Genomic DNA, 15427 nt, shown 5'->3' on the forward strand with positions numbered 1-15427 from the left:
AAATATTTCCTATTATTATTATTATTATCATTCCTATTATGAAGCATAGGAGCATATTTAGTGTGGAATAAATGTATAATTTAAATTAGTTGATATTTCAATCACTGCAAATTAATTACTTCATCATCATATTAAGTTTTCCATCTCTACATGTATCCAGAGATGTTTTCATATAGTTTGGGAGTTAAAAAAAATCTTTGTCAACTTGTAGTCTCCAATCTTATTCTTTATTCTGTTATATGATAATGGCATATGTTAGTTTTGTTATATAATGTCCTACTTGTTGAGAGAATAAAACGAGCTGGACCACTTTTATCTATTTTGATACTCATATTTATTACATATTATTTGTCTTGCTAGCTAAATCATCATGATAGTGCTATCAGAGTGTAGGACTTTATCCCTTCAGTCTGCCACTCAGACAGGACGCTCCATTCTGATCCCGCCTCCTTTGCAATGATGGACATGAGCGTCATCTAATCAAAGCCCTACACCACAACAAAATAAGGCAACACTAACATCTGATTGGTGGCACTTATTGGAGGCGGGAGAAAGCCTGAAAGGTGAAAAACGGGGAACCAAAACACTCACACTTGTGGTTCAAATACGGAAAGAGAAGCACACGTATTACAATACTGTAAAAAATTGCGTTAAACATCAAGATCGAGACATTAAACGTTGAATCAACCGCGGGAAAACAAGACAAAGAATTAAATTAACATCATGTCAAGAAGGAGAGCCATTGTTAGAGGTGAGGATATATCAGTTGTTGTCGTTTGTTTATTTGAAAGCTTCTTCGTCACAGAGTTTCATTTACTGAGAACTTGACCTGCCTCGTCAAATATGTTGCTAGTTAGCTTACGAGCTAGCTAGTTAGCTAACGCTGTGTCGTTTAGTGGGCACGAAAACAGTGTTAATGTAATTTTAAAACATTGTCGGCTGCTGTTGACTGTTGGTTTGAGTGGAAGTCATATTTGCTAATAAAACTATGAATTGTATGTGTTTGAACTTAACCTGCATCTACCTTACAGGTGGGGCACCTATACCTAGAATCCGAGAAAGCTCGAGACTAATGCACACACACGTGAGTATGATTTAAGCACTGGAAAACTTACATTCTATTATGGTCGGTGTGGTATAACAGGTCTATCCAGTGTTGAGTGTGCTAATGGAAATATGTCATCAGCTCTTGTTTTCATTATGTAGTTTGAATATGAGCTGCCATTGTTATCAGTCATTATGATACATAGCCAGGGCAGTTATTTTACACGAGTCAGATAAAAGTTAAACGCAGGACAACACTGTATTAACAGTATATTACCTTTTAAGAACAATAATAATCTAGTAGTAATAGTATCATCATTACACCATCAAAATTGACTCCCAGCGCTAGCAGGAAGTGCTGAAAGATAAATAAGACAAAAAAAATGGCACACATGTTTTATATATATATTTGTTTATTTAACCAGGAACAGCGTCAGTGAGATTACAAATCTCTTTTAAAGGAGTGTTCTGGCTAAGAAAGCAGCAGCACAATTTAACAAAGTTTCAGACATACAACACATAACAATTACAAACACAGGTCAACATATTCATATTCATTAATCAAAGCATCTACAACCTGATCTTTTCCTAAAGCTCAAAGCAGATATCTTCAAAATACAGTTTTTATTTTGTCAAATGATCCAAAGGCCGAAGTCCAAAGAGAGTTAATTTACACCAGTGAAACAACAAAAATTAGCCCTCAGATATATGAAGCTTTATCCAACAATTTAAAATGAAAGTAGTAGTTGATTATTTTTTTGATTAATTAGGCTATCCACTGATTTCTTGTCAATGATGTTTTAAAGTTATTAAGATCTTGCGAATGCGTTTTACACTGTCAATATCATCCACCAGCTCTGGTGGTAACAACAACCACAACCTAACTTTACTTAGGAAGTGAATAAATAAAGGGTTGGGCAGTATGTTAATGTCAGCAAGTAGTTCCTGCTTTTACACTAAACAAGCATTGGTATGAAAACATTGACGGATCACTTTTCTTTTCTCCTTCTCAGGAAACTGTGGTAGATTACATAAATGGACGTCATCCAGCAAGCTCGTTTCTAGATGTCTTCGCCCAAGGCTTTTTCGGTAAGAACCAGCTGTTACTCAAGTTATTTCAAAGAAACTGGAGTTAAAGAAACACTCAGCATTAGTGGATTTAAAACTTTTAAAACAACACAGTAGTTTCTATGTTTACACATGTACAGGCTGACAGCTGGTTTACACATATTTGCTGCCCTCTTGATTATTTCCGGTATCATCCTGTAAATCCCCATGTTTACCCCAGCAGGTTACCTAGACAGTTGATGGGTCTTCTGGATTGTCTTGTACAAAAGGAGTTCTAGATGCAACAGCAGAAATTTTCAGTGTCTTTTGTTGTGAAAGGCTTTCACATATCACACTTAAAGTTGGGTAATGCACATGTTCTAGCAAGTGATTAACCCTTCTCTTCTCTGGCTCAGCATTAGTTTAGAGCTACAACAGGTAGTCCAAAAATATCCCCAACATTAAATTTTATTGTCCCCAAATCAACGGTAGGGCGTGAGTCACGCGCATAGACTAATTATGAGGCTGTGAAAGGTTATCACCTTCATCCGGCAGTAAACCCGGACTGCCTCTTGTTTAATTTGGCTGCTCAGTGCAGTTTATTGTTTCTTCTTTAGCTGTAATACGTAGACTTTGACGCCAAATGTAATGAAGGAGAGGAGTTGGTCTAACCTTTGGTTCTATTGATAAGTTTTGAGTATGAGACGGTATGTAGTTTTTCCGAGGGCAAAATTAATTGAAGCTGTTCAGGGGAAGTGACAATCATGCTGACTGAGGTGAGGCATCATTAAATATGGGCGTAACAGGGAGAGGTTTTTTAAGACAGTCTCTCTTGAAAGGCATAAAAGGCCTTTTTTACACTGCGGTTCTGCCTCAGCGCCGTAACGAAGCTCCGTCCTCATGCCACCTTTGTCATTTTACATTGGACTCAGCAATGCCAGTGTGAAGCCGCCCCAGTGTGTGTTTTTAAATAGCGTTAGGGTGCAGAAGCAAAACGTGCACGAGGTGTAAACAAACAGCGTGTGCTTCACACACACACACACACAGCGGTGTTCCGCCCTGCCGGATCTGAGGTTTACACAGACGCCATTTCGCCTCTGTTACGCCTCTGTTACAACCGCCGATGCCGGCTCACCATTTCGCCTCCGTGCGTTCTACATAGAAGATGAAACGTAACAGAGGCGTAATAATCCCGCCTTCAGCTGGCAGTGTAAAAAGGACTTTTGTTTACATGAAAAGTAAAAGAATAGGCGTAAAAACTAGGAGGAGAAAGCAAGAGACATGTTCGAATTGGGTGTGAATATCAAGTGTGTTTGTGTGTGTGTGTGTGTGTGTGTGTGTGTGTGTGTGTGTGTGTGTGTGTGTGTGTGTGTGTGTGTGTGTGTGTGTGTGTGTGTGTTAGAGTAATTTGAATCATTTTGGTGGACTTGTAAACATCAGTTTTATTTGAAACTAGTGGAGTCGCCCCCTGCTGGCCATTAGAAAGAATGCAGGGTTAAGGCACGCTCGTTTTGGCGTCACTTTTTAAACCAAGAGGTTACATCCACTTCTTATACATGGTCTTTGATTGTGATCTATAATCTCTCAGGAAGATGGTAATTCAATTCAGTTCTTTTAATATTATGATTAACCCTGAAATCTGAGTGTGAGTGAAAATGAATGGCATCTTTTTGTTTTCATCTCCCAGGTTTAGATTTTTTAAGGAACTTTGACGGAGACCTTGATGACGACATTATATATTCTGATGACGACGACGACGACGATTATGATTATCGCTTCAGCCCAGAATATGCTCCTCAAAGGAATTTAGAGCCACATCCACGAATAAGACAGCTCACTGATGAGGTATTACACTGCAGTTTCACTTCGGTGGAAGAGAAGCCCAAAGCATCTTCTATTATTCAGAAGTGGTTTGCAACATGATATAACAGCCTGAGTGGCTCATGTAGCCTCCTTATATTTATCTTTCAAATAGAAATTGTTTCAGACTTTTGTTTTGTTTTGGCCCAACGGTAGAATTGTAAATAAGCTTGTTTTTTTTTTCACAGGAAGCTGATAAACACGCAAGAGAATTAATAGCAGAAGAGGAACGACGTAAGGAGCGAACGGAGAGGAACAAGCGAAAGAAATTGGTCAGTGTTGGCATTTTTATTTGGATGCAATGTGTCATGGCAATGTTGTAATCAAGCTCTGACAATGAGGAACGAGAAAAAATTCTCTTTCAGAACTGTCTCACTTTTAGCACTGTTTCAGAACTCACCTCTGTCCCTACTAAAACACCTGAAAACTCATTATACAAGATCACTGGGCATTCATGCGTCAGTGTAAACATGCACTGGTTCTAACAACAACACATTGGTTTTCCATGTAGGGCTTGTCACACCGCTTGACACAGGAAAACCCTTCAATAACAATGGCTTTCTTCCCACCCATGAAGTGGTAACATTATAAAATGCAGAGTTATACTGCACAACAGCATAAAGAACAAGGTCAGCATAGCTGGTGATGGTTTAACAGATTAAGTTAACGGTTGTTTCCCTTCCTGAAAAGGGTCATGTGAGAGGGGCGTGTCAAATCAGATTAGTCATAAAAAGTGTTATGCTGTGTCATCGTCTCCAAAAGTTTTGTGCCAGTACGCACTCAACAACAGACCGAACGTCTTTGTTTCAGTGCCTAAGATAAACACATGCCAATACACGCCTGTTTCACAAGGTGAAGGCAAATTGAATTCCTGCCTTCCCTGGATGAGACGATTGACCATCATTGTAGCTATTATTATGACAAAAGAGATCACAGGGCTCGTTGATTTCCCATGTGAGTAAAGGTGTGAATCATCTGAGGGCTGGGCTCACCTCACAATAGAACAGGAAGCTAGTAATCAGTCAAATTGTTTGTTTGTTTAGATGCTTGTTCCACACAAATACAGTTTCATTTCATTTTAAACACAACTTTTGCATCCTCAAACGAAGACGAAGTTCTGGTAACTCAAGGACTGCATTTTAGTGTGTTCTGGCGTCATGTTCGGGCTGAACCAGATACCACCGAGCGCTCGTGTCTTTACGTCACAGTTCTGTGTGAGATAACTTCTAAAGCACAGATAAAAGTCTCGTCTTGATATTGACGACATGAATATAGAATTACATTGGATTTTTTCTTCTGCAAATGTCGCTTTGAATTGACACATTTTCTTCTTTGTTACAGCGTAAAAAAGAGAAGAAACGATTAGAAAAGGAGAATGCGGAAAAAAACATTATACCTGTGAGTGTAACTTTAATTTACTCACTTTGCTTGTAAACTCTTTTTAAAACCAGAGTACCCGTGCTGTAATGTTTTTCTTCGTCGTTTCAGGAGGAGGAACAAAGGAAGTCCGACTCCTCAGAAAATCAGGAAGAAAATCCCGACACTGAAAATAAAGTAGTTGAAAATGGATCTTCTGAATCTGGTACGGCACAAAATGGAACTGAGGCAGCAGGAAAAGAGCCGAGCAGAGGTGCTGATAAACAAGAAAATCTTTTCAAAATTATTGAGGAAGAAGAAGTGGGACAAAAGGTTTGTGGAGGCTTTTACATTTCAGTTTAAAACATTGTTGAGCTGTTATTGCTACATGTTGTTTGGCTCCTGCTGATATAATTTAATGTTGCCCAGAGGGAAGGTGCACGAAAAACCTTGAATGTGAAAGAAAATTATTTAGACGGTTTTTGGAAATGTTTTTAAGTGTTGATAAATAAACACGTTGGTCCTTGTGGCACACAATAATTGAGAAAGCAGCTGGTTTCATTAGAGGAACGGTAGAATAGTCCGATGCAAGTCTGTCAGAAGGAAAAGATTTTCTGCCGGAGTGATAGCCATGTTTTTTAGTTTATTAAAACGCTCTTATTTAACCATGAATATAGACCAATGTAGTCCAACATTGGACCTCTAAATACAAGTTTGAAACTGACAAAGGCTTTATCAGCTTGTATCAGCATCTGTTTTGACATCTGAATGTTTGCCGTTTTAGGTCAGTGTACCGTGACAAAAAAACATCGGTTTATGGACACAGTTCTTCTAACATCTACCTGTGTTTTATTTTCCTCCACAGTATTTGGATTTAAATAATTCATATGCTTGTTTGGCTAACATGGCGCCCGAGGAGATGCCTCACCTGAAGCCTGCAAAAGAAACAAAAAAGGAAAAAAGTAAATTACAGGAAGTTCAGCAACACAAGGAGGAGCAGCCGAAGGTTGTGGAAAAACCTCACGTTCAGAAGAACAAAGAGAAATGTGAACCAATTAAAGAGGTAGGAAAACTTATCCAAATAGAGTGCTAAGTCTTGACTCTTAAATTATATTTATCAATTTCCTGTTATTTTTTTTGGTCAGACAATAACTGGGTTTAAACAAGACTAGGTCAAAACCTAGTATGTGGCGCTTTTGTTTGGCATCACTGGAAGCGTGGCGTGTGCGTGACTGCTGCGGGACGTGTTCATTTTCACATGAAATGCATGAAAACAGATGAGAGTCTTCACAATTCGGCGGTGACATGTGCGACTCATGCCGAAAATGTAGAGAATAGGAAGCTTGCCTATTTAACCGCGAAATACACGGTGAAAATGAAATGTGATGAGTCCTATTGATCTCTGACAGCAATATTAACTTCTCTTCCTGTAGTAAAAGTCACAGGCATGGAGAGTAAAGTAGGTCAACACTTCCGGTGTGCCTTTTCAAAGTAAAAGCCCGATCTGGAATTCTGACTCCCCCCGTTTGTACACAATGTTTTATTTTGAAGTGTTTCCTGGGCCGTTGTTATTTTTTTTTTTACTGTATTTGGCTCTGAAAGTACCGTCACTCACTCACTCCCTCACGCACTCCCTCAGTCAGTCAGTCACATACAGACAAATGTTAGCTCCATGCAAATTCAGTGTTTCCTGCAGCGCTGCTGTTCAAGCTTCAGAGGCTAATTTACTTACTGCAATTTTGACAGAAACCATTGGATCCCACTGCAGAAGAGTTTGCAAAGAGAAGCAGAGAACTTGCTGGTAAATTATATTTTTCAGTTAAACCTTGACAAAAGGAATACGTGAATGTACTGAAGCGGGCACTGACCGTCCTTGTTCTTTCTTCCAGGTAATGGAAATCGCTTGGCTGCCTCTGGACAGTATGAGATGGCCGTAAAATACTTTACTGACGCCATTAAATACAACCCAAAGGAATTTAAGTAAGCGCACGGACTTAAACTGACTCCATGCTGCATTAATATGGTACCCAGATGTAGTGACCATTACAGTGTCCTTGAGCTGCTGTATGTTTGCTCTGTGTGTTTCAGGCTATTTGGGAATCGGTCGCTCTGTTATGAAAGAATGCAGCAGTACGAAAACGCTCTCAGGGATGCCGACCTGGCGCTCTGCATGGAGCCAAACTGGATTAAAGGTTTATTTAGGAAAGGGAAAGCTCTCTGTGGACTCAAGGTAAATCACTTCTCCGGTTTGTAATTAAACTTTCTTTGTTTGTACAGTAAAGTTTTTATGTGGCTAATTTCTGAAAAACACCTACGACTGTCGTAAAACCTGCATTGGAGTTCAAACTTCCTTTTTAAATCAAATTTATAGGTGTAGCAAAAAAACCCACTGCAATATTTATTCACCACATTTTCACTTTATAGATTTTTATAGCCTTGATTTTTACCGTAAAATCCAGAATATAAGTGGCAGCGGAATGAAAGTCGCAGTCTGTTTTTGGGGGGGTAACGCAGAGGGAAAAAAGGTTTAATATAACCTGGCTATATATTAGTAATAACGTGTATACATACGTTTATACAGAATTTATTGAAGTTATTTTCATCCATCTGTTTTCACCATGTCGAGTTTGCAGTCCTGCTAGCTACCGGTGCTGTAGTTGAGCTCAGCCAACAGTAACATTAATGGTTGTGAGGGTGGCGGCTGCACTGGCAGGCATGACGCCGCATGTTTGTGACTAAGCGATTATAGCGTCATCGTCTGGGTTAAATACCGTAACCCAATAAAATACCTCTCTCTGCATTTTAAACTGGTCACAAATTTTGGTCGCACTGACGTACAAGACGCAGCCCACTTTTCAAATAAAAAAAAGTATTAAAAGTGCGCCTTGTACACAGAGTTTTACGGTAACTGCGATTCCTCCTTCGCTTCTTCTCCAGAGATACTACGAGGCCTCGCTGATCTACAGGGAGGTGTTGATGCTGGACAGTACGAGCGCTGATGCCATGCAAGAGCTGAAACGAGCACAGACGTTGCACCTCATGGTAAGAGAAGCTCTACAAGGCAAAACACCCCAAAGATAAACAAAGAAAAAGGGTCTCTCAGAATCAGAATCGGGGTTGATTGCTGAGTAGGTTTACACGTACACAAGGAATTTGTTTTGAGTTTCTGAGTTAGTCTTCTTGTGCAAATGTCTCTAGATTCAATGTTTAATCTTGAGTGCAATAAATGCCTTTTTCCCCTGCTCGTTTTGGTTGTCTTAACTAGTTGTAGCTTCAATGTTTTTCTGCTGAAATCATGATGTTTTCTGAGAGATGATTTTTGGACTTTGCTTCTAGGAAATGGGATTCAGCTGGGGGCAGAGCTCTGACGCCTTGAAAAGACACGGCACCTTAGAGGAGGCTGTTGAAGCTCTGTTCGGTGGAGACGGTCATCCAGGCCATGCAGGTAAATGTCACCAAATGTTTGTCAAAAGCTCCTTTCACACATGCACTCCTGAAATTTTCCTGACACTGTGCAGGTGGGCTGCATTTGTGATTGCAAACGGTAAAATTTTTCACCCCGACTTTAAGCAGAGTTTTTCCTGCAATGCCTGCAAGAAGTCGGGGTGACGCGATGAGTGAACGCAGCAGGCAATTTTCAAGGAAGTGGGCGGGGTGATAACGTTTACATCATGTGGCAAGTGCGAAACCAATAAAGCGATGCATAACAGGATGATTCAAAACATCAGAGGTTATAGAAGAAGGATCATTTACAAGACGACAACAGCAAAGATGTCTTCACCTATGGAAAAGAGATTCAAGATCTTCTGGCTGTGAGGGACAACGCCAAGTCCCCCCACTGACAGGGAAAATCTCCTACTGTGATGGACATGTGTCAAAGGGAAACTCTGCTAACTTTTTGGGTTAGACTGTCTTAAAACTTTCTGTAAATTGTCAAGAGTGCATTTGTGAAAAGGACAAACGTTTGAAGGATCTAGCTCAAGATGATATTTCACTGTCCTGGTATTTTAATATAATCTGTCTTCCTGTTTTTCCGCTCCCTTCAGATGCCAGCGCCAGCAGAGACAATCTAGACAATCCATCTATTCAGGAAGAAGGAGATGAGGGAGAGTGGACGCTCTTACGAACGAGTCGTCCCCGAATGCAGCAGCTCAGAGAGTCTGAAGCTTCGGGCCAAATGAGATCACAATCTCAGTCACCGACACCTCATTCAAGGAGTTCTGTGAAACCGTAAGTTAACAACATATCATCATCATCACAGCTTTGATTTGCAACATGATTTTAAAATGTGATATCTCTTTTGATTTTGTCTGAAGGCCTTTTTTCTCTGTTTGGGTTGGATCCTTGGCCCCTGCTGTCACCTACGCAACGCTCCACGAGCTCTTCAGCAGGTGAGGCACCACAGCCGGGTCTCCTGTTCTCGCCTTTATTCTGCATTCTGACACAGAGGATGCAGAAGGTTTCAGCGACAAGAATAAACAGAATAAAAAGAAGCATGTAGAGTAACAATAAAAGAAAAGATATCAACAAGGGTAAGGTTGAAATAAGGGCCAACTTTTATGATATTTACCGTATTGGTCCGAATAAGACGACCCTGATTATAAGACGACCCTTTTCGAGACTAATTTAAAGACCAAATCTTGTTTTTATAAAGAAAAACATTTTTTATTTAAAAATAATGATGAAACAAAAACAAGAAAACAAGGCAGGTTGTTTTTAATCCTTTTAAATAAAATCAGGTTTTAATATTTTTAGATTATATTGTCAGATTTAAATTAAATAAAATGTAATTGAAGCACTTATTTTACAGAAGTAACATAAAAATTTAAATAACCTGTCGTCTCTTAGTTATTAGACCATCGATCTCATAAAAGTGTGTTTACCTCCAAGGCCTTCAGCCAGGCAATCGTTACGTTTTTCAGTTACGCACTCGCACACGACTCAGCCTCTTGGAAGCGGTTGCTTTGAGGACCACGGTACGATTTTATCTGACTCTTATTTTTTTTGGGCTCGCCGTCTTCAGACATGTGACACCGAATCTCTAGTCTGCTTGACAGTTGTTTAACAACTCTGCTGCTCTGATAACCATCACCTTAAAATTAGCATCATAACGCCGCCTCAGTTGTCGGTTAACTTGCCCGACTTTTGAGCCATTTGTTCCTGACGATCACCGAGTCTCTCCATCTTTCATCCCCCTGACTCTGTAGCTGTGAGTGACGGCTGGCCTCGGTCATGAGGGGAACACTAACTTTATAGATAAGTGGCGTTGCTACTGGTGGGAACGCACAGTGATTTGGCATTTAAAAGTCGCAACCCCGATTATGAAAGGATAACACTTTTTTTTAGATGTATTTCAAGGAGAGAAAAAGGCGTCTTATATTTGGACCAGTATGGTAGATGGTGCAGCTTCAGTTTCTGGACTCCAGGAGATTTAAGTGTGTCGACACAGATTTGATGCATTAGATTAAGCATTGATGAGTAAGTTTGATCCATTCCAGTACAGAAAACTGAGGATATGTTCTTCATAAGGTGCATGCACAATAGTTCAAATATGATTTTACTGCTGCTGAATTGATGTGTTAATTTGCCTTCATTGACTCAAAGCCGCAAATCAAATCGCCTCACAGGGATTCTAAAGACTTCGGCTCATACTCACACATATTTCTCGCCTCTCTCTCTCGTCGTCTCTCAGAGCCGGGACGGTGAACAGCATCAAGATGCTTCTGGAACAGCAGTGCGCCTTTGTGAACTACACAAAGAGGGAAGACTGTGACCGAGCCATCCAGTGTATTAATGTACGTATCTGCTGACTCTCAGATATGTTTGCATACTGATCTCTGTTTAGTGTCTGTTTTGAAGCAAAGTTGCTGTTTACATGACAAACTTATTTTACTGTTTTGACGCCACATTGTGGGAGGACTGTTGAAAAGCATGTACCATGAGTTTGAGCCACAAAATGCAGGTCTTAGTTTGACCCCATAATGAACTTAGAAGTTGTTTGTGTTCCCTGGATGTTGCAGACAACGATGGCAGTGATTAATGATTCCAGGAAAATGTAAAATATTTTTGTAAGAAGTGAAAAGTTCAGAACTAAAAATAACTCAGAAACCTGCCAAACTGTGAATAACCTAAGTGTAGCGGAAAGTTTGTTTATTTATGAGATGTGACTGACAACAGCACAACTTTCACTCTTTGAAGATATCCGTACTTTAAATTGAGTCTGTCTGCTTTTCTAAAACTGAAGCTTTATTTTTCCATTATACAAATCAAGTCTGACATTAATCTGATCAGTCGATGCAGATGTGATGATGAAGGCTTCAAGAGCTTTCCGGTTTTAGCTTAAGGTAATGTAAAGGGAACGGCTCACGATCAGGTTGTCAATGTGAATAATTGCAGTCTTTTTTTAGTCCCCGAAAACACAAAATCAATTAATGCCATATTTAAATATGTCTGGGGAAAATGTGGTGGATAATTTTCAAAATTTGGGGACATTTTTTAGACCAAATGATTGATTGATTCACAGGGCAAATCGTTGTCAAGTTTAAGAATTAGGATGCTTTCTAGGGATAGACCGATTATCGGCGCCGATATTCGGCATTTTGACGCATATCGGCATCTGCCTTTTTTTTTTTTTTTTTAAATATCCGACGGCCGATAAGAGTGCAGAGTGCTCACACACACGGCAGAGAGGAGAAAAAGTTCATTTCTTTGCAAATTTTATTTAACTTTGTTTTATTTACTTTATAAAACTTCAGGAAGTTATTTATTTATTTATTTAAATTTTCAGTTAACTTTATAAGGGATGCTGCTGACCCTGCTGCTGAAACATATGCTTAAAGGCATTTAAACAAAGTTAAGTGTTGGAGTTTGTATTATTCAAAATTTTTACGCCAATATTTTCACTTTTACTGCAAATGAATATCGGCTCCAAATATCGGTTATCGGCCTCCTTGACTTCTAATAATCGGTATCGGCCCTGATAAAACCATATCGGTCTATCTCCAATGCTTTCACACCAAAAGTATGTTTGTTTGATTTGAATCAAAGACCAGATTGTTACAGTGCATTTCGCCTCGTTTGTGCTCACACGGCAGCTTTTACCAGCGTCCGAAAGTGTTTGATGCGTGAGCAAACTGCTCTCTGATTGGTCCGTGTGGGAAAACTCCCTGAAGTAAACAAAGACAGAGAACAAGTTCGATCAGTTCCATTCTCCTGTAGTTTTCACTGAACAGTGTGAATACCTCCGTGTTCTTGTGCGTTTTGACAAGCATTCATGAAAGCCCAAATTTCTATCAGAGTCCTCACCTCGTCGCTCCCCCACATCTGTCCTCGACTCATCCTGCTACCTGGCTGTAAGTGTCAGCACCTGTTAACAACCCACAATGCAGTTCTTCGGTTTGCTTCCTATATGAGGTCCTACTTTAAGTCTGTTTATGTTCTCACCTGAATCGAGCCGGGCCGTGGTTTCATTGGAAAAGGGCCGAGTCCCGTCTTTCCTGGCGGGCCATGTTCCGGTGGTTTGTGTGTTCTCACCTGTCCAAACAAACCAGACTCAGTTCAATTCAACTTTATTAATCCCTCAAGGGGCAGTTGGTTTAGAGCAGCTTGTACGACGTACAGACAACAATAGATTATACATAAGCTCTAAAACGAATGCCGATATTGAGTAGACTGAATAAATAGACAAACTGGATAAAACAATGAAAGGGTCAGTCTTCATAAAAGGATAAACACTCCTACCTATGGAGCATGTAGCAATCTAATTGCAGAGGGGGCTAACGATTTTGAATAGCGATTAGTTTAACAAGCAGGTAAAACATGACGACCTCCTGATGGCAAGAGAGAAAATTCACTTCAAAGAACATCTCCATGCAGAGCTAAAACCTCTGCAGCCTTTTGGGCTGGTGTCAGGATTTTACTCCGAATGTCCAGAGCTGCCGTCAGGTCTGAACGCACCCTTAATGAAAGGCATTTGCAGATACAGATAAAACATGTAAACTATATGTATAAGTGACATTAGGGCTGAAAAAAGCCGTCATGTGGGGCCTTGACTTTGCTGGAGCATTATTGGATGTTTAAACACACAATGCAAGAGGCTAAATAGTGAAGCAGACTATGACTAAGATTTTAGCTGATATTTATTTGACTCTTTTGTGTCTTGTTTCCTTTTTAAAGGGACTGGTGGTAGAAGGAGCTCCGCTGTCGGTGAGATATCCCAGTAAATTCCACAATGGACTCGGCATGCCCAAATCAGGCGCCTTTGACCCCTTTTCACGCCCCGGGTAAGAACACACGATTCTTCTTTTTTTCGTATTGATACAAGCGCTGTTTCACTTCAGGTCATGAGTGTATTTTATTTATCTGCAAGTATAGAATGAGTGTTGGGGAACGTGTAAGAATTGTGAGTTAAAGGTAGATGGAAGTGGAATTTTGTGTATCCTCAGGCTTTGCACTTTCCAGTGCTAAATACGATTCAGTTTTAAAAACATAGTTGTAATTTCTTCAAATGCAAAGTATAAAAATCGCAGTATTACATTTTCTCTGTTCATATCAGCTTTGCGCATGTATTACTGAGCTGTAAAGGAACCTCCTGATCTTAACGCTGAAAATAAAGCTAAATCATACCCTAAAGTTTCGAGGGTGTGAATGCCATACTGTCAATTAACACGCATCCCTAGAATTGAATGACAGTTTCTTTGTCCTGTTCTTGTAGCCCATACAAGAAGGAGTGCTTCTTCTGGAGGACGACAGGCTGCACGAGGCAGGACTGCACTTTTAGACACGTCCCGGAGAACAAGAACATCGACAAGGACAAATTCACCAGCAGACTGGGCAATTTTCACATGTAGGACGCCGGACGAGACGAGCATGCGTTGTTTCCTTTGACTTTTGACGCAGTGGTGGTGCCCAACTTTTAGCAATCTTGGTTTAATCGTCTTCTGGCTGCAATACACAATAATTGTTTGCATTTTTTTTATAATTTGTTGCATGTTTGGTTAAAGTGTTTTCACCACAAAGGTCCATCACTGCTCGACAATTACAAAGGAAACATCAACTATATTAATCTGCTGCTTTATGTCGTAATTCATGTGCATCAAGCTTTGGGCATTCCTTTGCAATATGACTTTAGTCAGGGATTGTTTGATTTTTAAATCTGTGTAAAGATTGTGTTAAAAGATTTTTATTGGTTGCATTTCAACAGATACTTATCTTGTGATTTTAGCCACCACTAGGTGGCACTGTTACCTTTTATCCCTGAACTTTGGGGCTACAAATTGTTCTGCTTTCATTTTTAAAGGCTGTGAGTGATGTGATGGCACCTTTTCTGTGCCATGTTTGTTCTCTGTTATCAGACAGCTGGAGAATCGGAAGTATTCACTGGCTGAGTAAGTTATGTAAACCTTTTTTTAAAGGCATGTCTGTGGGAGAATCTGTTTAGGGATGTTTGGACACAGACTCCTAAAATAAGTGCCTTTATGAAGCACCGTGCTGCAGTTTATCACGTGTCGGCCAGGAGGAAATAAAGCTTCAACTTTGTGCCATCAACATTAATATATTCTAAGGACTCTGTGTAGGAGGAGAGTATAATCCAGTTGTTTGTTTTCAATAATGTACCCACTTTGCAGTGTTTTCTCAGCCATGTACACCCTGTAAACGCATGATACATCGAGCTGGCATCGTGCGACTGTTGGCTCATTTCTGCCTGCTACAAAAAACAGCAATTAAATGTTGTATTCCTGATACTGACTGTATTTTGTAAGCTCTGTTTTGTACTTTAGTTTTTTACTATTGCTGCTACATTTCAACCACAACAATCGTGTTTCCATCCATCCTTTAGCTTTACCGCTTATCCTGTTCAGGGTCACAGGCGGGCTGGAGCCTAGCTCAGCTGTCATTGGGCAAGAGGCGGGGTTACACCTGGACTGAGCGCCAGTCAATCACATGGCTGACACATAAGGCCCTTTCCCACTGGTTAAAAACCTGCTAACACCTGGCTTTGTGGCTTAGTGGGAAAGGTTACAATTGGCATTCAGACCCGGGTAACTATCGCCTTGGCTCTAATTTCCGCCCGGCACGATGCTTTGACGTGCATTGAAGTTCTGGCTGCTGTCGCGTAAAT

At 40.2% G+C, this 15427-nt stretch overlaps 1 protein-coding gene across 1 annotated transcript; it reads left to right on the forward strand.

Annotated features, from left to right (window-relative positions):
* Positions 1-610: 610 nt before the first annotated feature.
* LOC138591736 (stress-induced-phosphoprotein 1-like) lies at positions 611-15054 on the forward strand. The gene is made up of 18 exons (XM_069662411.1): positions 611-751; positions 1032-1084; positions 2058-2133; positions 3779-3936; positions 4140-4223; positions 5293-5349; positions 5440-5640; positions 6173-6370; positions 7054-7108; positions 7197-7287; positions 7396-7537; positions 8245-8349; positions 8644-8752; positions 9354-9537; positions 9624-9698; positions 11000-11102; positions 13483-13589; positions 14021-15054. The coding sequence occupies exons 1-18, from the start codon at positions 724-726 to the stop codon at positions 14154-14156; spliced, it is 1962 nt and encodes a 653-aa protein (XP_069518512.1). The 5' UTR covers positions 611-723; the 3' UTR covers positions 14157-15054.
* Positions 15055-15427: the final 373 nt, after the last annotated feature.

This window comes from Semicossyphus pulcher, unplaced genomic scaffold, assembly GCF_022749685.1.
Source record: "Semicossyphus pulcher isolate SPU_LCO1_2020_fin unplaced genomic scaffold, fSemPul1.0.p SCAF_14, whole genome shotgun sequence".
Classification (NCBI taxonomy): Eukaryota; Metazoa; Chordata; class Actinopteri; order Labriformes; family Labridae; genus Semicossyphus; species Semicossyphus pulcher.

What these genes read in the sequence shown, in the direction of transcription:
- LOC138591736 (XM_069662411.1), top strand. Translation starts at nt 724, where the DNA reads ATGTCAAGAAGGAGAGCCATTGTTAGAG. An exon ending in CGGAAAAAAACATTATACCT is followed by an intron (nt 5,350 to 5,439) that starts GTGAGTGTAACT and finishes TCGTCGTTTCAG; the next exon opens with GAGGAGGAACAAAGGAAGTC. An exon ending in GACCCCTTTTCACGCCCCGG is followed by an intron (nt 13,590 to 14,020) that starts GTAAGAACACAC and finishes CTGTTCTTGTAG; the next exon opens with CCCATACAAGAAGGAGTGCT.